Genomic DNA, 25,560 nt, shown 5'->3' on the forward strand with positions numbered 1-25,560 from the left:
GCCTGTGCGTGAAGCCCCAGAGACCAGCTAAAGATTGGCCCCAGCTCATGGGTGCTGGGGCCTGACTCACTGTTGCAGATGCTGAGGACCGCCAGTGAGTACTGCCAAGCACCAGTGTCCCAGCACATCCCTGCCATGGTGTCAGCCCCACGTTCTCTGCCCCCTTCTGCCCTCCACCCACCTCCCCACTGTGTCACTCGAAAGAAGAGACTCACCAGCACCAGGGAGAAGAGAAAGGGCTGAGTTGGGCCCTGCTGCCTGCCAGGGGAGGAATCTGCCCTCCTCGAGCATGGACACAAACCCTCCTCCCCATGGGAACGGCAGGTTTGGACCTGTCCGTCACACCAGAGCCAGCCTTTCCTGGAGCTGGTTGCTGGCCCCGCAGAGATTGCCATAGAGCTACAAGGGAGAGATGCAGCTTCCTCCAGCCCCTCTGCCTTGCACGGGTCTTTGCAAAGGACATCCTTTCGTGGGGATGCCTGGACCCTGGGCACGGGGCACAGGCTTGGATAGCACATTTCTTCAATACAAGTGAGTACAGCTATGCACAGCCCTGAATTTGTCCCGAAGGGTTGTCTGTCCTTGGCAAGAGGGAGGCTCCTTAGCCTTGGGCAGTTTTCTGCTTGCCTGCTGCCTTGTGCTCTTCAGCCCTCCAGATCTCTGAGGTGCCTATGCTGGGACTGTTACCCAAAGGGACTATTAGGAGAAGTAAATGGTCTCTCAAGGAACTGAGAATGGGGAATGGGAGCAAACCCTCTGTTAGAAACCTGTGACAGGGACAGCATCCCTGGAAACAGGGGTCTGACCCCAACAGTTCCCTTCCACTGCCACAGGGCTGCCCATGGGAGTGGGAGCCTCGACCACAATGTTTCAGCCTGCCCAGTGAGCAAGTCCTGCCTGCTCAGAGAGCTGGCCGAGGCAGTGCCCAGCCCTTCTGCCTGGCACTAGGACCCCATGGGGAGGGACCCAGGGGCCCGGGGCAGAGAGCTCTTCTCTGGGGACAGCACTGGGAAACTGCCCTGTGCCTGTACAAGGTTCCCCCATCCAGGTGCATGCATTTGGCCGGGGTGCACCTGTCCATGAGCCACTGTGTCTCGTTGTGCAGAGGTGGCTCACATGAGCTCCCCTGCAGAGAGGGGCGATGCTGCTGTAAGGTCGGGATGGGGAAGGCTCAGCTTGAGCTCTGAAATGTGGCTGCTGAATCTCTTCCCTGCAGGGAGCAGCAGGGAGGTGGGCTGGCACCCATGGCTGTCCTGCCTCACTCAGAGTGGGCCACACAAGAGCCAGAGCAAGGAGAAGTGCTGAGCACCAGTGCTGCACAGCATTCCCCATTGCTCCTGCCATGTTACTCTGTGACCTCCTGGGCCACGGGCTGCCAGATGTGACCTTGTTGCTGAGCAGGATGGACAGGTACTTCCCCTCTGTAGGCTTCTGCAGAAAGGGGGGACCTTGTGGTCCTTGCTGTGGGAGCCCAGCTGGATGATTGCTTTCGTCTAACAGCCCCATGTCCCTGGAGGATGTCCCTCCCTCCAGCATGCAAGGTGCACCAACATCACCGGGGGTGGGAGAGGCTGGGGAGCAGCCAGCTCCCTCTGTGAGAGACTCTTGTCCCCAGGACGTACAGATGGCCAGATGCAGGAACCAGTTCCTGGTGCTCTGAACTGGGGCTGTACTTGCTTTTCAGCCCTGAAACAGACCTCAAGACTGGGCACTCTGGCAGACAGGAGGTGTTAGTGCAGCCTCACTTGCTCCCTGTGTTTGCTAACCCAGTAGCCCAGCATTGCAGGTTGCCTTGGACTTAGAAGGGACACATGCACCAAAACAGGGCAGAAATTAGCCTAATTTTGGCTGCAGGTGCCCAGGAAAGAGAAGAGCTCTCTCCTTTAGCTTAGAAATGATTTTGCAGGCTGAAGCTGTGCAGGAGAGATCAGGAAGAGGAAATGTACCGAGCTCTGGCTACCAGCACCCATCAGCAGACCTTGGCTATGGCCGGGTAGTGATATGACACCATGTAACGTCCTCAATTGCTTGCCTGGGCTTATTGTGCAGTCGGAGACAAAGACAGAGAGCTACCTGTGTCTGGTAAAACAGCCCAGTCCAGGAAGCGACTGCACCACAGCTGGCTGACACACTTTCTACAGCATGAATCCTGCAGTAATGGTATCTGTGAGCAAAGCCCTGCTTATACACTCAGTTAAGCAGAATCCATAAGGCTGTTTGTAACAGAGCCATCTGTGACCTCCACATCATCATGCCATTAATAGCAAGGCTTGGTCTGGGTCAAACAAAAGCAGGGCAGGCTTAATAGGAGAGGAAATTAGGTGGATGTGCTTGGCTGGCCTCATCCCTACATGCTCCTGCTGTAATTATAGCCTTGTGCAGCTCAGCTCTCTTATTCAGCGATCTTGCTTCCAGGACCGCATTTCTCATGATCAAGGTGTAAAAGCTGCACACGGATGTTTTGGCCCCAAGTAAACCTGCAGCAGCATGAAGGGAGCAGGAGCGGGGAACCTCAGCTCATCGCTGCCAGCAGATGTACACGTGGCCAGGGATGTGGCAGGGAAGGGAGGGAAGGGTTGGGTTAAGGGAACAAGACCAGGACCCCTATTTACAGAGAAAGCTGGAGATACCTGATTATGGGTTTGGTCTGTCCAGCATGGGCGAGTCCAGATGGGGCTGGTAGAAAGTCACAGCTAATGCTGGCCCCGGTGGCACAGCTCAGGAGGATGCATCAGAGGCCAATGGGTGGCATGCGGTGACAGTGGGGTGGATGTGCCTAGCATCCACCCTCTGGGCCCATCTGCTCCAGCTCTCTGCTCTTGTGCTTAGGCTGAAAATGAAGGAGACATCCTGTTTTCCTGACCTACAAAGAAAGGGCAGGTTTGCAAATGGAGGGTATTTCTGCACCTAGATGGGAAAAAAGCTTTTCCCACTGTGGTCAGGCTAAGCAGAGATGCAGCTGCCCTTAGCCTGGGGTCTGTGGCATACAAAGGCAGCACTCTGCTGCGGTGAAACGGGCTCACTGCTGACAGTGGCTGAAGTGAGACGGGAACCAGAGGGATGCCCAGAAGAGATAAACACCCCCACCTCCCACTGTCACCCCTTGCAAGGAGGGCTCTACCTGACACTCCCACTCTCTGGGGGAGCAGGTGCTGCAGTGCTTGGTGTGACCCTGTGAAAGCCTCTCCAGGCAGTCTTAATCACATTCCTCTGCAGCAGGGACACATCTGGTACAAACACAATCTGGTCCCCAAGGAGCCTGGGCTAATTCCTGCCACAGAGCCCCTGAGCAGCCCCAGGCAGGGAGAGCTTCAGCATGGCTTTGATTGCCACCATCTTCACCTTGCAGGGACAAGGGATGGCTTGCAAGCAGGGGGCAGGAGGGGTGGCCCACAGCTTTGTGCTGAGTTGGGGCAGTCCAGGCATGAGCTGGCCTGGCCGGAGCCTGCCCCAGCCTGAGCTGTGGCCAGGCTCCCTGCAGGCTGGGAATGGGAGAAGGAAGGAACTGCCCTTTTTTTAAATCCAATTTCAAGCAATTGTAAAACTGGAGTGGGGATGGGGCCAGGGCTGTGGGGACAGCGTGTGCCCTGCTCTGTGTCCCCTTCCCCTTGCATGTGTGTGGTATGTTGCAGGAGACCACCTTGGTGTCTGGTGCTCTGCCAGGGTCAGGCCAGTCCTGCAAAGGGACACGCTTGATTTGTGGATGCTGCTTCTCAATAGGTCTCCCCCTTTATGAGAACACTCCTCTGGCTGCCCTGTGCTTTGGGCAAGGAGGGATTTGGTGACCCTGGCAAAGCAGCAGAGCCTGCTGGCAGGGGCTGTGATGGTGGCGATGCACAGCAGAGCCCAGGTGCCCTCCCACTGCATCCGTGCCTCCCTGTGCCCCCAGCTGGGTCCAGGGTATCCGGCCTCTGCTGCCGGCTCTCCCCAGTGAGATCATCCCAGGGATTACGGCAGAGGAGATCAGTTCCCCACCCTAGGAGCACGGCTCCAACGAGCCACTGGGGAGGTAGCACCCGTGGCTGAGGTGTAACAGCACATTCCCTCCCAGGTGATGGGAGAGCAAGCTTGGCAGATGCTCACCACCCGCAGCGGGGGCATGCTGGCCTGCCCGCCTCCCAGCCGTGTGCCAGACCCGTGGTAGAGGAGGAAATTAGGACATTGTCTGGTGTCCAGGAGGAATTCCTGCCTTGGCTTGTTCCTGCCAGTCCTCCGACGACCTTTCCTCCATGTGGAAAGCCCAGCAGGAAGCTGACTCACTGTCTGTTGCTGCCACAGCTGGGTGTGGGGCTCTGCTGCCTGCAGCACCAGAGGGCTGCTCCTTTTGTGGATGCGGGAATAGCTAATCACCCAGACCCCCCGCACTCGCCCGCCCTGGCTCTCCTCTGCCAGATCCCAGCTCCCTGCTGGCAGATAGAGGAGAACAGCCATGGCACCCTGATTTCTGTGCCATCTGCAGCCGGGCTGGCGGGAGGGCTGGGAGCTTGCCAGGTTGCCAGCATTGCTGCTGAACACACAGGCAGCATCGCTGTGCTAGGCTTGGGGGCAGGAGGCAGCCCCAAGGCGGGGAGGGGGCTCATGGGCTGGAGAGGGGTCCGGGGCTCGTCCTGCGCAGTGGGGCCCATGCCAGCCCCCATCGATTGCTTCGTGTTCATCACGTCACTGATGTGGCAGCTGGCCCTGGAGCTGCCGGGGTGGCAGAGGTGAGGTGCCAGACACATGGTGGTGGCAGCATCCGGGCAGACAGCAATGGTGAGCCAGCAGTCGCCTGCTTATCAAAGCTCTGTGAAGAAGCAGACGGTCGTAGCCATTCCTTCCTGGTGAGCAGCACCTAAAGAGATTTAGGAGACAGTTCCTGCTTCCAGCTGGGCTGTATGAATATAGGACTAGTGATTTAATCCTGTAACAGAAAGGAGCAAATAGCAGGCACAAGTTTCCTATCAAGATTCTTGCCACCTTTCCCACCAGGCTGATGGAGCACAGGGCTGACAGCCTCAGTCACTGCTGCTGCATTTGGGGAATCCAATGTTTATTGCATGGATAGTTTGGAAAGCTATTTTGTTCAGAGGACTGGGTGGAGCCACCTTCTTCTGCCCTCTTAGAAGGTGCCTTTTGACAAGTTGGTTCTTTAGCTCACCCTGGGCTTTCCAAGCCCTGTTATGCCCCTGCCTCAGAGCTGCAGGGAAGTCTGTCAGGCAGGAAGAGCGACTGCTCCCTTACAGCCCAGCGATACGTGTGCTGCTTCACTGTCACCATGCTGAAAACTGCAGCAGTTACGGGCTTAGAATTTTTTTCCATGGTGTGTGTGGAAATACAACCTTGCAGCACCCTCTGGGAGCTGATGGACAGGAAAGGGAAAGCGAAAGGGAGCTCACAAGGACTCTGGCCTGGCAAGCAAGGGTAAGGCCCGAGTTCGTGATAAGTGCATTTGGGTTGCTTGGTGTGTTTGCTGGGAACAGGTTTGCTGCTAGCTTGTCACTTCATTGTCAGATCTCCCTTGACATCCATCTGTGACTGTCATGCCTCGATGGGCGACCCACCCCTGGACGACAGGAACCATGGCCAAAGAAAGTTTCTCCGCTGGAGAAGTCTGGGAGGGGACATCTGGTGCTGAAGATGCCGGCTGGTGGAGACCCTTGGCAGGCAGGCAGAAGGAGAGGTGTGCTCCTCAACTTTCCCATGGCTTTGAGGAGCTCCACAGCCCCCTGCTGACCATCCAGAAGGGAGAGGCTGAACAGCCAAAATGGTCTGCAGAAGCAGCAATAGCAGAGGAGAAACTGCCCTCCTGCGGGGAGAAGGCTGGCTGTGGCAGAAGCAGCCCGATGACAATCTCAGGGCTGCAGAGGGAACTCTCAAGGACAGATCAGTGTTGAGTTGATCTAATCCCCTTCACTAAGAGGGTAATTGGCCTTGCGGACAGAAGTATTAGATGGGAGATAAGGACTGTAGGTAGGCTTCTGGCGCTGTCTTGCACGATGTTTTCATAAGACAGGGAAAGTGGTGCAGATTATGCTAATCCAGTGCAAGTACAGAAGAGGTTGGATAGTCATGCCCAGAGTAGCTCTTAGTGACTTGATATCAAAATGGAAGGGCACGTGACAGTGACACGTATTAGGAAACCTTACCCAAGGGTCCAGGTAGTGAAGGTGGAAGAGGCTGGTGGGGGTGGTCGTCACAGGCATCTGTTGCAGTGGCCTAGGTGTGACAGTCTTGTGGCAGAGGTTGGACAAGATACTGCCACCTCCCTCAGAACCCCATGACTTTTAAGTAGTTCAGACCCTCCCCCCTCACCTTTGATCGTCTTTCTTTCAGAATAAAGAAATGATTTCTTACTACTGCAAGAAACACCCTCACAGTGTAGGTACTCGGTAGGGTAGTGGACTGTGATGTGGCCACACGTTTTTGACAAAGTTCACCCAGCCTGTTGCTCTCTGCTAGCTGTTCCAGATCTGAGACATTATTTTGAAGTGCTGTCAGGATTCCTGTTAACGGTCTCTCTCATGGTATCGTGCTACGCTGACTTGCTGAAGGGACCCTGAACCCAAAATGCCTGCTGTTCCGGAAGATGTCTTTTGTCCTTCCAAACCCCACGCTTGGCTGCGTGGCTGTACACAGAGGTGGTCCCTCTTCCTCGCTGCATGTCCATGCGTGGCACCGGACCCCAAACCCTTCTCCGCGTCCCCCTCTTGAGATGCGGGATGCTCCCCAGAGAGCCGTCCAGCTCCCCTGCTCGAAAATGCTCACGCACAGGCCGAGCCGGCCAGACCCGCCGGAGCCGCCGGGGCGCAGCGGCCGCACTCCCCGCGCCCCAGGGCGGGGCGGGGCGGTGCCGGGCGGAGCGGAGCGGTGCGGGGCGGAGCGGGGCGGTGCGGGGCGGTGCCGGGCGGCCCGGCCGCTCCCCGCTGCCCGCGGCCGGCGAGGCGGAGCCAGCACGGCGCGGGGCCGGCGAGTGGTGGCTGCCCGGCCGGGGCGATGCGGCGCTGAGAGCTGGCCGGCAGCGCTCGGTGCGGGGTGAGACCGCCGATGGACGCCTCCCTCCGCCAGGTGGGCAGCGGCGGGGGCCGGGGCTGCGGCGGCGGCGGGGCCGCTCGCCCGCCCGCCTTGCTCGCCCCTGCCCGGGGACTGGGGGAGGAGGGGGGGGCCGGGCGGAGGCCGGCCGGCGGGGTCAGGTCCCGGGGTGGGACGAGCATCGGGGTGGCGTGCCCAGGCTAGGCCCGCCGGGCGCTACCCCGGGCCGGGGGCGCCGCGGGATGCCGCGCTCCCCGCGGGGCTCGCCGCGCCCCTGCTGCCCCCTCGCCAGGGCAGCCCCCGCGGCACTTTTTTCTCGAGCGCTGAGATGCGGCGGGTTTTGTCGCCGAGCGGTCCCCAGGCCCCGCGCCGCACCGGGCAGCCCTTGCGAGGAGCCAGAGCCCGGCCGATGTGCGGTTCCGGCACTCCAGGCTGAGGGCTGCGTGCGGGAGGAGAGGATTTGTCGCATGGTAGTCATGGCTGCCCAGAGACGGCTCGCATGCTGCTTTAATCCCCTGGAGCGACTTAAGGGTCCGGAGCCTGCTCCTGCCTGTGTGTGCATGTCACATCTCGGCCCGCCGCACGTGGCACCGGGCCAGAGCCGAGCCGGTGAGGAACCGGGAAGCGGCAACGGGAGGGAGCGCCCGCCGCCGTCCTCTGCCTCCTCGCTGCCTCTGCCCAGTCACCTTCACACCGGCGGGCAGAATGGGCTCCTCCGGAGCCAGGCTCATCCCTCTTAGACGTGGGCTCCAGCCCCATGCCTGCCTGCAGTGCCCTTTCGTTGGGTGTTTGCAACAGCCTTGCAGGGAATTGCACTGCCCCGGGGTGAGGCAAGTGATGTGCAGCCTTAGTGCATGTGGCCCGGTGTCGTGCACGCCCCAGGCCCCCAAAAATTCTGCCACTTTCCTTGTGTGAGCATACACAGGTTTCCAGCCCGGCCTGATGCTGCCTTTGGTTGTGAGGGGCAGGTGGGTGCAAGATTGGGCAGCCCTTGCTGGCCCCATGGGTGGCAGCGGGTGCCCATGGCACTGGCAGCGGGCACGGTTGGCACTGTGCGGTGACGGGGCCATCCTGAGATCTGCGGCTGAGCTCTGAAAGCCTCCTGTTTTGGACCAGGGGCATCAGACATCCCCACCCCTCCAACCCCCGGTTGCTTTCCAGGCCATTAAACCCAGCATCTGGCCCTTGCCATGTCCTGGGTGCAGTGGGAGAACTGGCAGCCCTCCCAGAGCAGCCTGTTGTCAATGGGCTGGAGCAGCTGATGGGCTTGGGCCTGCTCCCTCCCCAGTGAAGCACTTTCTTTATCAGAACAGATGTTTTCCCAGATCTGGCCCCAGGGAGGAAGGAGTGGCTGCCCCAGGGGATGTGCGGCTGGGGCTGCCCAGCAGCATGCACAGCACATCGGCCAGGATCCTTTCAGCCATTAACTGATTAACCTGCTGCTCCTGGAAGCTTGGGCCGCCTGTATCTAATCAGATGGAGGCCAGGGTTTCCCAAAGGGCCATTTCACCAGAGCCTTCATGCCCACCCCTCTGTCACGAGGAACGTCCTGGCCTCTTGCAACAGGAGTAGCCACCAAGGAGCCTGAAACACCTGATAGGAATGAGAGGCTGGAGAGGGAATGCCTAGAGGTGTGTGTCTCGGCAAGTAGCACCGAGCAGAGAACGGCCTGCTTTGTCCAGCTCCACTCATCCGGGCATGTTTCTCTGTCACCTGGAGAAACAAGGATTTCCAGGGCAGGGCTGAGGGGTAGCCCTGAAGCCAGGGACTCTCTAGGAGTCTTACCTCTCTTGTAAATCACAGGTTTAAACCCTGGTGAAGTAAAGTAGCCAAGGCTGGAGAGCTGGGGTGAGCGTGTGTGGGAAAGCATCAAGCTTTGCTTTGCAGGAAAGGCACTGGGGGTGGGAAGAGGGGGATGTGGCTTCCCTGGAGTGGGAATGTTTGGCATTTGCTGCACCCCAGCCACTCTTCCTCCTTCTCCATGGGGGGTTCTTGGTGGGGGGGCAACGCCTGAGCAGAAGGGAGTTGCTCCACCTCTTTCTGCTGCAGCAGAAGCCAAGCTCGTCCCAGGGGATGCATGTCATCGCTTACAATGAATAGCTTAAACCCCAGCATGATGTTGGTCTTGCCTTAGCAGGCTCCCATGCTGTGCTTGCAGCTTTTAGATACCATGCTCAGCGATGTGGTCAGTGGCTGGGGTTAGGTGGGGATGCCGTGGGTCTTCCCAGCTTCCCCAGTTCCTTCCTCGGCATGCTGGAGACCAAAGGAGTTTCTGTTCTTTGAAGTTTATCTGTGGTAAGTGGCTTAGTGATGGGTTCAACCTACTTACCATCCTGGCTCTGCCAAGGGGAAACGGTTTTGGCTGGTTGTGTCTGCTTGATGCTGCTGAAGGGCTTTCCATGTGCCATGCCCTCCTCTGACTGCTGATGCCGGGGACAGTGGGTTGACAGGTTGTGTGCTGCTGCTGCTCTTCCCCTGCAGTGTCCCAAGTGGGCCAGATTAGAAAGCCTTCATCCTCAGCAAGTGGTGCAGCACAAAGATGTGTGCCTCTGCTTTCTGAGGCCTGGTCTGCAGCGTGGCTCAGGGATGTGATGGATGACGTCTGTGCTCCAGCCGTGTTATGAGCAGAGGAGCCGAGGCGGTATGGGTGCCCCACTGTCTCCTTTCTTGGCTGCTGCAGCGAGTCCTGTGCCCAGACAGGGAGGAGGGGCCCTGGAGGCCAGGGCTGTGGTGTGGTGATGGATGATAGTTTCCCTGCGTGTCTGGAGTGTGGGCAGGATGTGGGGTGACACAGAGGATGTGACTCGCTCTCCAATTCCCCCCGAGGAGCAGCAATGTCGTGGCCAGGGTTAAAGGAGACACTTCTCCCATCCCGTCCCTCTCTGCTCTCCAGTTGGAGTGACCAGCCAGCACGGCCCCACAGTCAACCTGAACTGAGCAACAGCATCCACTGGAGTCACAGATGCTGTTCTTCTGCTCATGTTCCACTGGCCTAGAAATGCTCGCATTTTAAGCATTAAACAGTTTTTCTCATTGCTGTCTTGGTAAAATGCAACGCTTTTCATCTATGTTGTAAAATAAATCCCCCAAAGTCCTTAAGCTTTCTGACATAGGAAGAGAAAGGCAGGGGGGATCCTGTGCTCTTGTCCTGCATGGCTGTGGTGGTCTGAGCTGTCCTCCCATCAGCTTGGCCTCGTCTTCACTTCCTGTCCGCCATCCTCCCCTGGTTCTTCTTTGTGGCCTGGGACATCTGCCATGGAGGTGAGGAGAGGAGCCACATCCCCCAGGAATACATGCAGACCAGTGGGGAGTCTCAGGGTCAAGTCCCTGGAGGAGTACGAGGGCTACCTGAGCTGCCACCATGCATGCATCTGAGATGCTTTCTTGGCCCCAAACTGAGGTGGAGAGCAAGCAGCTCTGCTAGGTCTCTTTTGCTCTGGCCGCTTTGCCCTGGCTGCTGCTCGGGTGTGCTGACTGCTTGATGCAACTGGGAAGTGTCTGACAACTCCACAAAGCCATCATGTAGTTTGCAGAGTGTGGCTCTTTGCTGGCCTCCTGATACTCAGCTGTATGCGCTGTCCTCCAGGTGCCTGACGGCTCCTTAGTCCTGGTGTAAACTCATGTGTGTAAGCATTCTCAGACAGAGGACATGGGTAAGGAGAAGAGCTGAAGGGACTTGTCTGTGAATGCATCTTTGCTGTGTGGAGCCTGCCTCCTGCAGCAGGTACAGGACTGGTCTGGCTTTTGGTTGCCCATGAGATGCTCACCAGCTCTGAGCTCTTAGTTGAAGCTGCCTGGCTGCATCATTCAGAGATCAGTGTCCCCAGGGAGCTCAGCTTGTGCTGGGTGGGGAGGGCTTGTACATGGCATCCTGGACTGGATTTCTCAACAGGTTGGTTTGCCCTTTCCACGCTACCTGCAGCTGGGAGGAGGTAGAGTTCCTGTGAGAAAGGAGTGTGGCCAGATGTCCTGGAGAATCCTTGCAGAGTCCTGTCTGAGACAAGTGAAATGGTTCAGCTGACGTGGGTGATGCTGACCATGAGTGATGTGCTGTCTTTCCAGATAACGGTGAGGCAAGTGCCCCTGTGTTAATAACCCTTGGCTTAGGAAAATGCTGTCTTGGAAAGAAATGGTAGATAGAGTGTTGTCGTCTTCAGCAGTGGGGCTGCTCCATGAAGGAGCATTCCCACCAAGCCTCTCTCCTCCCCTGAGGACCACATGCTTCACTGACTTTCCCTGATGACCTCCTCTTGGTTTACCAGGAATATTGTGACCTCTTAGAAAAGGCGATCTGGAGAGATTGGGAAGAGACAGAGGAATACCGACTATTATATCCATGCTGTGTATGTAACTGTCTGAGTCAATACCAAACAGAGCAACCCCTTTCTGTTCAAGTACTCTATGTAGCTCAGCTAAAGAGAAGTACCACTGTCCTTGAAGGTATCCATGGGGCTGGTGTAGCATGGATGTTCCTACGTGCAGAATCCTCCATCCCAGCTGCATCTCCCCAGAACCATTCAGAGCGAAAAAGAGGCAGATGCAGGGCGAAAGGGCCTGGCTGCCCTGTTCTGGAGCAGCAATGGCAGGGAAGAAAGCTCTTGTGCCAAAGGTGACGTGAAGAAGCGTCTGGTAGAAAAGAGGGACTTAGCTCCCTCCTTAGGGCATTTGTCTAGAGCCAGGCTGTGTGAGCTGCGACCTTGTCAGATCCTATCAGCGGCGTGAGGGTGGGCTGGCGCAGGCGCTGGATGGGAGCCCCCACATGAAGGGAAGCCGGGTCTCCCTGGGCCAGCCTGCAGCTGCCCCACCGCTGCCTCCGAAACCACCTTGTACCACTTCTTCCCTCAGTCTTTTTTTAAACATCATAATCACAAATGTTTCACAATTTCTTATTTACCATTTTGCTTTAAGGAGAATGTGCGAGCTATTTAAATGTGATCATTAAGACTGAAATTTCTGTGAGTCTGGGTTTCCTGGTTATCCTCCGGTTACACGAAGCTCTGCAGTTCTGTCTCCTCGTTTCCATCTGAGATTGCACACAGTTCAGCAGTGCTGTAGAGCGAGTCCCAGGAAAAACACCTACGGAGGGCCTGTCTGCCATGCACAGTGTCTGGGGACTCCTGGGTCCTGTCATTATAAACACAGTAATTATTGTAACAATGGAACCATTGGTGGGCTCTCTCCTAGATACAGTGATCAGCGTATTTGATGAGAAGGTGGAAATTCAGGTTAGGGACCAGGGTAATGTATTAATCCTGTTCATTCCTACTGCCTGCATCTTGAGCCAATGATGAAGATTTGGCTGAATCACACTCTCTGGAAAGGCTTATTTCTGGACGATCCCCTGCTTTTTGCAGTTTCTTCAGGTGGTTACACAACCTTGTTTAAAATAAACCCTGCTTCATTTCTAAAGTGTCTGGCAGCTCCATCAATTTTTGGGTCCTACTTTTCTTCTTCATGAGAGTTGTTTCGTCCCAAATAACTTTTCTCTCTGCCAGAAAACATTCTCTGGCACTGGGTTGCCGACAAAGGTGAGGCAGCAGGTAGCGGACCAGTGGTCTCAGTACTGCTGGCAGCTGCATCCTCTCAGCAGGGTTTAGTTAGGTGAGTATGCAGGGATGGCGCTGAGGTTTGCAGCCCATGCTGGGTCGCATCTTGCTGTGATCCCCCTGCTATCAGTGTCTGGGCTAGATAGGGCAGCCCTAGCTCTGGCAAATCTACATAATGGCACGAACATTTTCACAAGTACTTTTGCATTACAAGGGATCTTTCTGAATAACAAAAATGACAGAGTTTTTTAGATTTTCCTCTGGAAGGCTTCTTTCTCACACCTCAAAGCATGGAGTAAGCAGTAAACTTCCTTGCTCCTGTTTATACATCCCAGACATGCATCAGCTCTTGTTGCATCCAAATGTCCTGGGAGTTTCTGTTCAGCAATTTGCAATCCTCTTTGAGTCTGTGACTTCCCAGAAGACATTCTTCTGTTTGAAGTGCTCCTTACATTCCTCCTCCCCTGAAGCTGACCTTTCCGTTTGGCTGTATTTTAATCCTGTTTTGTTCAAACAAGCGGACTGTGGAATCCACTCGGCTCTGATGGTCCCATCCTTGTGGGTGCTTACTGATCTACCAGATGTTGGCATCTTCTGGTACTGTCAGCACTACTTTTGATTTTAGGTCCTTGATGAGAATATGAAGTAGGGCTGACCCTGCCTCTGCAGAGGTTTGTTAGGAACTCCCTCAGTCATGATTTTCCCCATTCATAACAACTGTTTAGAGATCCCTTTGCTGCTGTTTGCTTCTCAAGGGCTGACTTTTATCAAAATACTGATAAATTTTATCAGAATAATTTTATCAGAATACTGATAAAAGTACATTTTTACATGAGCAATGCCATGGAAGTCTATCACTGTCCTGTTTATCTCCTGTGCTTGGTTGCTAATCAAAGAACAAAGAAGTCTTTTTGACTAGACTTCTTTCCACATGTTGGCTGGCACTGGGCAATAATTAAAGCTAGCGTATCTTTAAGCTGGAAAAGCTGAGGGCAAAACCTCTGTATTTTCCATGGGGTTTTCAGACTAGGCAAGCTGTGGTTACTTGGGATGATTCTACTATCGTCCTTATTTAGGCTCTGACCCTTCCAGTCTCTTGGAATTTCCTCAGCATTACCAGGCTTATCAAAAATGAGTATCAGCTGGTGAGAAACTTTACTGGACGGATCTCTGGGAACTCTTGGACCTGTTGTTTTTTAAAATGTTTTAGGTCTTTTCCATTTACTACTATATGGGAAAGCACTTCAGGATCTCAGTGTGATGCAAGAGGGGTACTTTCCAGGAATGTTTATTAAAAACGTATGCACGTCTCCATCGTTATTCACAATGCTGTCATCCCCATCTAGTTGTTGGATGCTGCCACTATCACATGGCTTTGTCCCCACTGAGTTTGGAAGAGATAATAGTGAAACATGGACTTTACCATCTTTACTGTATCCCAGCTTCTTACTTACGTGGGCTGTTTCCCTCATTTTTCCCCGCTTTTGCTCTTATTTCGGATTGTCTGACAGTGCATCCCAGCTCAGAGGCACTCCGCTTGCTTGCTATGTGGTGTTTGAGGGAAAGACACCGAGAACAATCAAACACTAGGAAAATGTCTCATGTGAAGAGTTTGAAAAACCTAAGAATACTTTATTAGTGAAATGACAAATAGGGGGAGACATGGCAAAAGAGCAGAAAATAATGGATGAGACAGAGAGGGTGGATTGGATGCCTCTGTTCCTCTGCCTCTGACTACAAGAGAAAGGGATTTTCTGCTTCACAGGGATGAGAATGATTGGTTAAAAAGTGTACTTTTCCATGTAATGTGTGAGTAGATGGCAGAACTCCACATAGCAGGGAATTATTGAAGTCAAGGATGTAGCAAGATGCAAAAAGGTACTGGAAATAATCCCAAATCATGCATAATAAACATTGCAATAGAAATGCTGTTTCAGGGCTCTCATCTGAGATTTTTACAAAATACATTGCATAGCGGCTGCTTGGAGGCAATATCCATGTTGAGGGAAGGGCAAGGATAACTCTTCGCTTACTCAGTTTGCAGCTGCTGGCTGAGCAGTGAAAGCTTTGTTGTGGCCAGGCCAGGCTGGGCTCTTGCGTGTGCAGTGTTGTCTCCTTCTCCTCAGGGCTTCTACAGAGAACATGGGGGAAAGCTGACATTGTCGAGATGTGTCGGATGTGTTCAGAGACAGGGAATACACGTCTGTAGCTATCCAGGTTCTGTGAGTAATGTACCCTATGGAATGACTTGTTTTAACTGAAGTTTTTACGTAGTAGAGAAGGCATGGAAGTGGTGCTGGGCAGCTCCATTGACTTCTATGGACTGAACTTCAGTATGCCTTTTCAAGGCTGGTGAGAAGTTCCCTGGAGGTTGCAAACTCTGTAAGACTATTGCTCCACCTGAGGAGGGCAGTGACTCCATTGGCCATGGTGGGATTGCAGGGGGTAGCTCATCTCAAACTGAGCCTCAAGAGGGCTTGCAGTGAGGTCTGGAAGGACGCACACCTGCCTCTTCCTCCTCCCTGTGCACTTTGTGCTCATAGCAAAGGGCAGCACTGAAGCATGGGAGAACAGTTGGGGGTTCACTCCCTCCAGTCTCATGGCAAGGAGCTGGTGTGGTTGCTGTAGTGGATAGTTGCTCCTTTGAGAAGGGCAATAATTACCTTCGAGGACCAGGCATTTCCTGGGGGATATCTGAAGTTGGGAGGAGTGCAGGAGAGTGGGGCGAAGAGAAGCTGTGCAGCAGCCAAAATGGGGGAGGAGAGAGGAACAGAACAGATGGGAGGGGGAGGCAAAAGAGGGGTGGGAAGCAGTGCACATACATCAGTGACCAGAAATGACAAACTACTCTTAGATTAGATGATTTAAAATGCACAGACCTTTTCCTGATACTGCTATTCTGCAGAGCTGCTGGTAGACTGAGGACTTTGCTCTTTAATTAGTAAGGAATGGGGCTGCTAATTGGTGGAACTAGTCTGAGTCATGGGCTCAGCCTGGGCTGCAGCTCCGGAGCAGCAGGACCCATGGCTGCAGCTTTGTGCTCAGCTCCATGCGCTGTGCTGGCTTGCAGAGGCTGCCTAGGCTCAGTGGGCTGCTGTGTGGGGAGCACAGGACCTTACTGGGTGAAATCCAGTCCCTTTCTGCTCTACAGCGTGTCATCCTTGTGTCTTACAAGGAGCAGGCTTTTGTCTCTGTTATCCCTTCTGGTGTTGCAGGTATTGTGCCTCTTCCCAGCTGCTCTGTGCTGGCTGCTGCAAGCTCAGCTGTTCTTGCTTCCATCTCTCTCTTATCTGTGGCCTCCTGGGTTGCCCTCTCCTGTCTAGCAGCTGGTCCAAGTTTTGATGATCAGATATAACCCAGGGTCTGGCTGTATGATTTCACTTCAGCCTGACATCAGAAAAACAGCAAGGTTGCATTCCTTCCCATATGGGTCTAGGGTGTCAGGGACTCCCCCTCCCCACCAATCTTGTATCCATTAGCTAAGTCTCTTTATATCTGTCCTATCACTTATTCATGATCATCTAGATCAATCTGTTGAAAAGTGCATTTATTGAAACCTGATCCTGGCTTTGTCTGGAATGCAAGGGCCTTTCTAGCCCAATCTCTGCTGTGTGGTTTACAACCACAAAGCCCATTGAGGCTGGGAAGAGAGCTGGCTTAGCACAATGCAGCTTCCCAGCCTAGGAGCATATGAATCCATCACCAGGAAAAACACAAGCTTGGATGCCTAATACCCAATGAATGGCCTCAGTGTGCCAGGAGGACAAAGGTATGTATATATGCATTACTTAAAGCACACACAGAGATTTTTGACTTGGACTTATGGTGCAGAGGGGTCTGGTTTTAAGACACCCCTGCCCCCTGCAGAATGGCTACAGCAGTGATGGGGGATAGTTGCCCAAACCAAAGCACTGCAAGAGCCTTTTGTAGTATTGTGTTTGCAAGTTGATCTGGAGCCTGAGAACTATGTTCACTCACAAAGAAAACATCACAAAAACCTCCGATAATGGGAACAGAGTGGATAATTGTGTGCGTGTTTCATACACTAGAAGGTGTCTTCCAGCCAAAAGCACTCTTCCCCTCTGAATAACAGCTGGAGAACTGATGCACCCATCATGGTTGCAGTCCCTGCCAAACATGTCACTCTTGAGTTGTGCAGGTTTGTGCTCAAGGAGGAACGGGGCATGTAGTGCCGTCAGAGAGAGGCAGCACTGCTAACTCTGTCCTCAAATCCTGTACAGCTGGGGCAGCTCATTCTCACTTGCACCTTGGAAGAAGCCATTTCCAGAAAAGAAGAGGTCCTGGGGAAACATGAAGATTCGAGGGTAGTCCAGACTACACAAATAAGAGGAGGGCAGGATGTGATGACTTGTTTTGGAAGTGTGGTACAGCTGCAGAGCAGTGGCTTGCTCATGTCGATCCCTAAATGTGTCTCCTGCTGGGCTGGGAGGTTGTGGAGAGGCAAAGGCACCCGCAGGTGGAGTTCTGTGTCTTGTACTCTGGAGCTTACTTTGCCTGCAGTAGCTGGATACCTGATGAGGATGGTGCACCCGCTGATAGCTACACACTCTGCTTTAATGCATGGGTGCTTTGCTTATGTAGTCAGGGTTGTGCCCCACTTCCCTGCCTCTACGCCCTTTCCCTGGGGTACAGTGTACAGGACCTCCATTATCCCTTCCCTGCCAACACAGTATGCTGCATCTGCTGAGATGCAGATACAAGCATGTGAATGCAAGAGATAACTCCTGGTATCAGTCACTCTAAAAAAGGCACAGAAGGCCAAAGAAATCTGTGGCTTAAATTGATTTATTGATATTATGGATACCAGGAAATGTTACTTATTTCCAAGTCTAGGACCCCAAAGTGCCAGGTATTATGTGAACAGAGAAAAATGAAATCTTCGAGTTTACTGTCCACAGTGGAAGACAGCATGATGTGGGAGTGAGGCAGTACTCATAAAACAGTACTCTCTGAATGCAAGCAACTTTATTTTCTAAATTATAACCCCATGTTATGGGATCAATTTTCAGGATTGTGCTTTTTTATGCGTTTTGTGGCAAGGCCAGTTCATGGACAGATTGTCACTGAGGCCGTAGGAATGAGGATGCTGGTGTCTGTGAGTTCGTTTAGCATCCAAGCGACCTACCCTTGATGCAGGAACTCTGATACATTGCTGCTTTATTCTTTCAGTACCTGATGTTGTTGCTCCACATAAAAACAAAACAAACCCCCTAATAAACTCCTAGTTAAAAGAAGAATTGGGAGGGGATAAGCTATTCTCATTATATAAGGGCCTCAAGTTAACTGTCTCATCAGTATTCAGCCAGCTTTATTTGATGAAAAGCAGTTTCACAAAATCATCATTCGGCTGTTCCTTAGCTGTCTTTTAAGGTGTTCTCTTCAAATCAGCGATTGCTGGTTGCTTCATTTTGTTAAACTGTTTTGTCTCTGGATGTGGGTGAGAATTTCTATATCCCAGTTTGAAAACTGGAGGATTTTTACTCTTGCGCTTGGGGAGCGGGGATTTTCCCATCATCTGTGGTGCCTGTGGGAGCCGGGACCCACCAGAGCTGGCAGGTCGCTGCTCTGCAGTGCTGGGCCATGCTCTGCTTTGCTGCCCTTGCTTCTCCCATGGAAGTTCACCCTTGCTGTCTGGCAGTCCTTGGAATTTTTCTGCTCAATTTAATCCTTTCAACTGATCAATGAAATGTGTGGTATTAGGGGAGAGGGGAGTGATGTGAGGGCAGTCTCTTTGGTGTCACCATCTGTTTCTGTATTTAGTCAAGGCTCCTTGGGGAATTTCATGTTCAGAAAAAAGGGCTGATGGAAGGAGATGCACTAAAACAAACTTGGCCTTTCAGGAAATGGGGGCTATGCTGGGCAGAAGTTACAATAATTTTTTGCTCTGTGGTTCCTATTCTGGCTGGTTTAGCATGATGTTCCTTTTGGAAACAACGTAAATGGGTGCGGTTATTCTACTGGGCAAAGGCAGTTGCTGTTGTAAAATCAGCTACAACATCAAAGTAAACTGGAGTAAGTAGTTCTAGGCAGCTGAAATGCCACAATGCCTGGGATTTTCATCGTGTTGCCTTCTACTCCTTAGCAGCACACAGGAGGATCTGCCATAAGCCTGTAGAAAATGCTGGAATATTGTAGAAAAGAGCTAGGTCTCCTTTTGGGAGTATTTGTTACCACCGTTGCGTATGGAATTCTGCTGGGAAAGGGGTCTGGGTCAGTCTGGACTTTCTGACAGTTTCTAGATGTCGAAGATACCAGAGGGATCTCATTGTCCATTTTCCCTCTTTTTACCTCTAAATGGTACATAATAAATAACAGTGTTCATGCCTGTGGAGTGTCTCTTGTGTGTCAGATTATCAACCGCCTCTACCTCCAAACTAATTTCTGAGCTCAGGAAGTGGAAAGTGTGTCTAACCTGGACAGCCCAGGCTGCAGGAGCAGATGGTGCAGGGTTCTGTGAGCATGGCATACTCCTAATGCTGGGGTGTTTGTGCCATGGCATTGGGGCGCAGTGTGTGTGGGAGGGTGCAGGCCTGGCTCCTGATTAAGCTGCATTTGCCTGCAGGCTCTCATCTACGTGCTCCTGGGTTACTGGTGTCTGAAGGCATTGAAACACATTGTTGGGAAGGAGCGTTAACAATAAGTATATTAGAAAAAGTTTTCTTTCATCCCACTGTTGGGAACTCCAGGTGCAGCTTTGCTGTTCTGTGACTCTGCTCTCGATACCATAATGGTAGTAGGAGCCTTTGGTGAAATAAAGACCTTCTGCGAATACATGTTGCTGTTCATATGTTTATGCAGCATTGTCAGAATGTAATTTGGGAAACAGGTGATTTCTCAACATCAATATCTTGCCCAAATGCATCAGGACACTTTGTCTCAAGCATCAAGAGTTTCAGAAAATATAAGAGAATGTCTTGAAGAGCTCTATTATAGTTCCTTAAAATCCTTATTCAGTGCATTGCTTACCAGCTCTCTGGGATCTTGAAACTTGAATCTGCAACATAAGAAAACATTTCTTTTTATTGCTATTGCCCATTGGCCATGAGGGCGCAATCTTCGCACACTTGGGATTAGGTACTGACCAGATGCACTGGTGCTTTTCATTCACTTGGTGAGGGGAAATTAATCTGCTTGCTGTGGAAACTCTAGAGCAGAACACAGCAGCAAAAGTAGAATTATACAGCCTTTTAAAAATGTCATTAAAACCAATTCCTGTATTGGGAGGACTGGAGGTTGGCCAATAGACACATCTTCTACAGTAAGGAAAATCCAGGGTACTGAAGTGTTTAAAGTGACTAAAGTAGTTTTAAAAAACCCACCTAAACTAAAATAAATCATTAAAAATAGAATTAGTGTTCCACATTCTGGATAATGTAATATAGAAATACTATTGCATCTCTTCAAACATAATAAGGCTATAAGCAAAGAGGCAACGGTGCTGACAGGTTTAAGAGGATAGGAAGGGCTTTTATAATCAATAATTTAGGGGCAGAAAACAAATTAGAAAGAAAGTAGGTTTATGAATCGATGAAAAGCATGATGGCCTTAACATTACTCAACAGTTCAGCACTTTGGCTTTTTCTCAGTACTTATCTAAGCAGCGTTTATGCGATTTCTGTGGAAAGACATGGCACAGATTAGTTTGCAATAACTGAAATGCAGTGTGACGTTATGCCTAATTCTGCATAATTGCAGGTCATGCTCTCCCTGATTTGCCTTCATGCTCCTGCTCTTTCCCTTGTAGCAGGTTCCACAGTCAGACAAGGCAGAAGAGGCTAATCCAGCAAACTGATTTCCCCTGAACTTTTTTGGTAGGTGAGCTATGAGACCTGCTCACCCTGCAGATCCCTGCATGGGTGGTACCAGAAGTCTGCCTTTGTGCTCCAGGTTGTCTTGAGAGATACTGAGCAATTTAAGATCTTGTAGTGTGTGTGAAACTGCATATACATCAGGGCCATCGTATATACATCAGAGGAGCACTCAAGTCATATCATTTACCCAAGGAAACCCCTGCAAGAGAGGCAAAGAAAGCTCAGTGAAGTCTACTTAGCTGTTGCTGATGATTTCTGGAAGCATTTTGACTTACGATGATGTGTGGGTGTATGAAATTGTAAACGTGCTTTATTAACATATTATTATTATTATTGCATGACTTTTAATGACCGGCTGTGCTAAGTTTGAAAAAATTTAAACAGTTGAAACCACTATTCTGTGTGTTTGTGTCTTTCCATGACTCTCTCTAATAAAATTCATGTTTCCTTACATAGATTTCTGCATGAAACTGATCAAAACTGCTTTTTCTTCCTTTCATGTTACGTTAAAAAAATCAAAACCAGTTTCTCTGAAAAGATAAGTAGGACTTGCTTAAAAATGTTAAGCAGCTGTCGCTTAGAAGTAGCCTCTGAATACCGCAGCTTCCCCCAGCTTTCCTTGGGTGTTTGCACCCTGTGTGCAGATCTTGCAGGCTCCAGTTCTTTCTAATGGGAGGTTTTCTGGTTTTTGCAGGGTGCCAGGGTATGGCTGCGGGAGCAGGGCCAGCTGCAGCCATGCACTGTTGGCTCAAGTGCCGATGGGAACGTGCTCTTCACCTCAGATTATGGCACGGTAAGTGAAATTTGCACGAGACTGTAGCCTATGCCAAGTTGCAAGATGGACTGCTTGGTCTTGCATGACCTTCACGCTAAAAGGAAATGTATCAATTAAAATGCTTCAGTTCTGTCTGAAAAGTGACCCAGTGCTGTTAGAAACCACACCAAAGGTCTGACAAAGGTTAAAAATAAAATATTTTTCTCTTTCTTCTGTTCATTTGTCTGCCCACTTCACTTTGCTTGGTTTTTCTTGTGCCATCTTTGAAGGAGTTGCATTAACAGACTAGCATTATATTGGCAAAATGCTCCTAGGAAGGAGCCAGCTCCACCAGCTAAGCAGGCCTTTCTGCCAGGATGTGCTTTTTTGCAAGCCATGCTGCTGTAAGGGCTGTTGTGCTCACCACTGTCTGCTTCAGCAGCTTTTGCCATCAGCCCGTTGGGTCAGGGGCACGTGGAAGTGAGCTCCCTGTGCCAGTCAGCAGTGTAAGTGCAGCAGCTATGCATAGGAAGTTCAGCAATGCAGCTGAGCTCCTCTGAGAGCAGAGCTGTCTGCCAGTGATAGGGAACAAGCCTCTTTCCTGCCCTATTTCCAGCCCTGTGCTCCTTGTGGTTCCCTGGCATGCCTGCTGCAGTGCTTGTGGAGTAGTATTGGTAGGAAGGGACCTCTGAGGATCATCCAAGTCAGTTCAGCTCCCTAACCCTGGGAAAACTATTCACTGCCTTCACTGAGATTCTTAGTGAGTCAAACTGGTGCCTGGGCTGGGAGGAGGATGGGGAAATGGGCAGGACTGTGCCCTCCAGCAGTGAGCAATTAGATCTGCTCAGCTATTTTGGTGAATGTGCTCTGCAGGCAGCTTCTTTGTTACAGAAAATTGGTCAGTTTTTTTTCTTCAGCCTCTTACCTGGCAAAGTAAGGAGGGCACAAGGGGAAAGGGGATTTAGGACTCCAGCTTGTGGAGAGTCAGTGGTAGGACTGTCATATTTTTTGGTCTTGCTTTGACAGGGCTAGAATTCAAATCATCATCATCCCTTTTTAAAGAGCCTGGTTTGTTTCTCAGAGACAGAAGCTCACCTAGCAGACACATAGGTTTTTCCATCTGGTTACTCTAGTTTCTTAAATCCTTCCTCAAGGAGTTGCCTCAGTTTGGGAGTGCTGTATAGTCACTATCTCATTTTGAGAGATCACAGATTAATGCAGCAGCCTGCAGAGGGTGAACAAATGGCGAGTACTTCTGTGACTCTCCCAGACTTGCTCCTGTCTCTTCAGATACGCTGCTGTGGCCTTGGAAAATCCTCCAAATCCACCTGGCGCCTCTGAAAGGACACCAGAAATCCCACCACAGAGCCACCTGAGTGGGTGCACCCACCGCCAGCCTGTGTCCATGCTAGAAAATGTGCACAGGATAATGCTAGGTGAAGTCAGAGGTCTAAAAAGGCTGGATTTGTTTTTTTTCCCTCCATGAAAGAAGAAACTGCTAGGCTGAAGGAGCATGTGCTTTATGGCTTATGCTGAAAAAGCACATGGTGATCATTTAGGGGCTTGCTTTATTCAGTGCCCTCCACAATAGCTGTTCTCTGTGCTTCTCTCACCTGCTGCCTCCATTGCTTGGTAACTGTACGAGGGACTGGCTGTCTTATGCTGGCTGAAAATGCAGATGAAAACATCTTCGTTTTACTTTGGGCTGGGTGGTTCAATTGATCCCTCCAAGATTAGGATCCCTAAATCTAGTATCCTCATGTTTGCCGTGGCCCAGCGTCCCTGCAGCTCTTACACCTGTGAGGTAAGAAGTCCAGTCTTATGCTTCAGGGCTTTTGCCATTTGTTTTCATTTCCTTAAAAACACCTCAAGCAACAAATCCATCAGAAGTGTGACTTCCTGGGAGGAAAGGAGGAGCCCACACTTATGAAACACAAGATTGGAAACCACAGTCCAGATAGACCAGCCGAATGCTTTATGGATAAACGTAACTTAGATACTGAGTGGGAGCTTTGCTCCTGTGCTCAGGGTTGCACTAATGGATCAGTCTGAGGTTGAGGAGGAATCATTTCTCCCCTGCTCAGTCTGGCTTGCTTGGCAATCCTCATCTTGGCTTGTCTGCCAGCCAGATTTTGCTTTATCCCTGACCGTTGCAGGGGCTTGGAGAGAGTCCTGCTCATTTTGTTCTGACCATGGGCTAAATCTGAGACAATCAGTTAATTACTGGGGAGAAAGTAGAAATCATTGGCTGTGTTGTGACATACCTCTGTAGTATTGGGGTGGGTGTCAAGAGGATGGGGCCAGACTCTTTTGAGTAGTGCCCAGTGATAGGACATGGGGCACTGGGCACAAACCGGAAAAGAGAAAGTTCCACCCGAATATGAGGAAAACCTTTCCTGCGAGGGTGCCAGAGCAGTGGCACAGGCTGCCCAGAGAGGTTGTGGAGTCTCCTTCCCTGGAGACGTTCAAAACCCGCCTGGATGCGTTGCTGTGCCCCCTGCTCTGGGTGTCCCTGCTGAAGCAGGGGGGTTGGACAAGATGATCTCCAGAGGTCCCTTCCAACCCCTACCATTCTGTAAGTCTCTGATTTGATGGCTCGTTTGTTAGTTAGACTGAAAGCTGATCTTTATTATTTGGGAAGAAAAAACATCTGCTTATTAACACCTATAACTTTCTGTTTAAGTATTAACTTCTTGGAAAAGAGGCAGCTCTGCTGAGAGATCAGTTTGTCTGTTCTTACTTGCTTCAGGCAAAATCAGCCATCATATTCTGCTCAGTAGTGCTAGCTGCTGAAGCCAGCCTGGCTCACCTTACCTGGGGAAGGATGGCAGGGAGGATGTTTCTCCAAACTGCTCTCCTGGCAGATTGCTGGAGGGGTCCAGAAGTGAGCAGTAGAGTAACAAGAGCCTCTTTACTGGAGTGGCTGGAGGTGGAAAAGGGCCTGGCTGTCCTGGATCAGTGCAGCACCTTGTAGGCTGTAAGGGTGGAGAGTCATCGTGTCTGCATGATGTTTGTATCTCAAACCTCTGATCTCCTCAGGGAAGGGCCCTTTGACACAATCTTGGGAACAAAAAAAACCACCACATGTCTACCTCCAGGACCCTGGATGATCCCTGCAGCCTATTGGTGATACAGAGACTGGAAACTTGTCTCTGCCCTGGAGGGAAGAGGACAGATTAAAAACCAACTCTCTTCCAATGCTGGGGAAGGCATGAAACACCTCTTCCCCCTTCTACAGGTGCCTTCCAGGGGCACAAAGACTTCCCCCCCAAATCTCGGTGGGGCTGGAGGCCCCAGCCTCTGCCTGAGGAAGGGTGAGCTGCTAGGAGCGCCGTGATGGGCAAGGGTATTCGGTGAACCTCCCTGGCCTCAGGGACAGATAGGTGACATTTGGCCTTGGCTAGGGTGTCAATGTGGCATCAGCCTGCTCCTACAGTGAGTATATTTCACCTATGCAGTGTTTCTGTCCTGATGGTACCAGAGCCAATGCCCTCCCCATCCACTTCTGCTGCACTCCTGCCACAGCACCTGCTTAACTCTTTGAGGATCTTGGGCCAGATTTTTTTTTTTAGGGAAGGATGACTGAATAACACCACTCAGGAGGCTCAAGACAGTTTTAACAAGTGATGATCTAGTCCCTGCTAATCATTTAGTCTTGTATTTAGGCCCCCTGTTGCTCTTCAGGGTCCCGTTTTCTCCTGTGCTGTCTACAAGAGCAAGTAAACAAGATCTGACCCATCACAGTTATTTTTCATGCATAGCAGTCTCTCGGTGCTGCCAACCACCTGGTCTCTTTTGGGACATTTGTCCACTCAGGTTTTTCCCTAGGCATTTTCTTCATGTTTCTCTAATGGCCACAAACGCTGACAATGCAGTGGTAAATGAGTAAGTGCCAGGCAGATGTAAGGAAAGGTCACGTCATACCATTTTGGACTTATCCCCTTCCAAAATTTGTCCAAGTCAGCAGAGAAAAGAGAGCCAGGGTGGTTTGCTGCCTCACGGTTTGAAAGTGCTGTATTGGCTTTGCTCCTCACAGAGTCCAGCTGATGATGTGCATTTGCAGCTTATACTCTCCCCTGAATTTAGTTGTCCCATTCTCCCTTCCTGCTCCCTCAGTTCTCTTGTGGAAGTGCCTGGGGCCTCTGCTCTGAAGAAAAAAAAATTGATGTGGTGGGTTGTTCCTTTTTTTGGCGTCCATGCTTGCAGAGTGGGGGTTCTGTGGCCAGCAGAGTTGTACCTCTCTGATACCCAGCTGCAGAAGTGGTGCAGAGAAGACCAGGGATGCCAGTGAGCTGTAGTGGACTGTTCATGAATATGAATGATGTATTTTTTGAAAGCTCCTCGCCCAGTGAGAGAATCAGGCTGTGGGGCAGCCTCCCAGTGAAAGAGATCAAGTCTGTGTCACATTGGGTGTGACTAG

General features: G+C 51.5%; 1 protein-coding gene across 1 annotated transcript in view; it reads left to right on the forward strand.

The window, feature by feature from the left end:
• The first annotated feature begins 6,926 nt into the window (after positions 1-6,926).
• Positions 6,927-25,560, forward strand: part of LOC104052764 (unconventional myosin-X) — a 93,652-nt gene continuing 75,018 nt past the window's right edge. Inside the window, exons 1-2 of the mRNA XM_064451443.1 lie at positions 6,927-7,044; positions 21,081-21,179. Of these exons, the coding sequence (XP_064307513.1) occupies positions 7,024-7,044; positions 21,081-21,179 (120 nt within the window). The 5' untranslated portion in view covers positions 6,927-7,023. The remainder of the gene's footprint in view (positions 7,045-21,080; positions 21,180-25,560) is intronic.

Source organism: Phalacrocorax carbo, chromosome 5 (genome assembly GCF_963921805.1).
Source record: "Phalacrocorax carbo chromosome 5, bPhaCar2.1, whole genome shotgun sequence".
NCBI classification, from domain to species: Eukaryota; Metazoa; Chordata; class Aves; order Suliformes; family Phalacrocoracidae; genus Phalacrocorax; species Phalacrocorax carbo.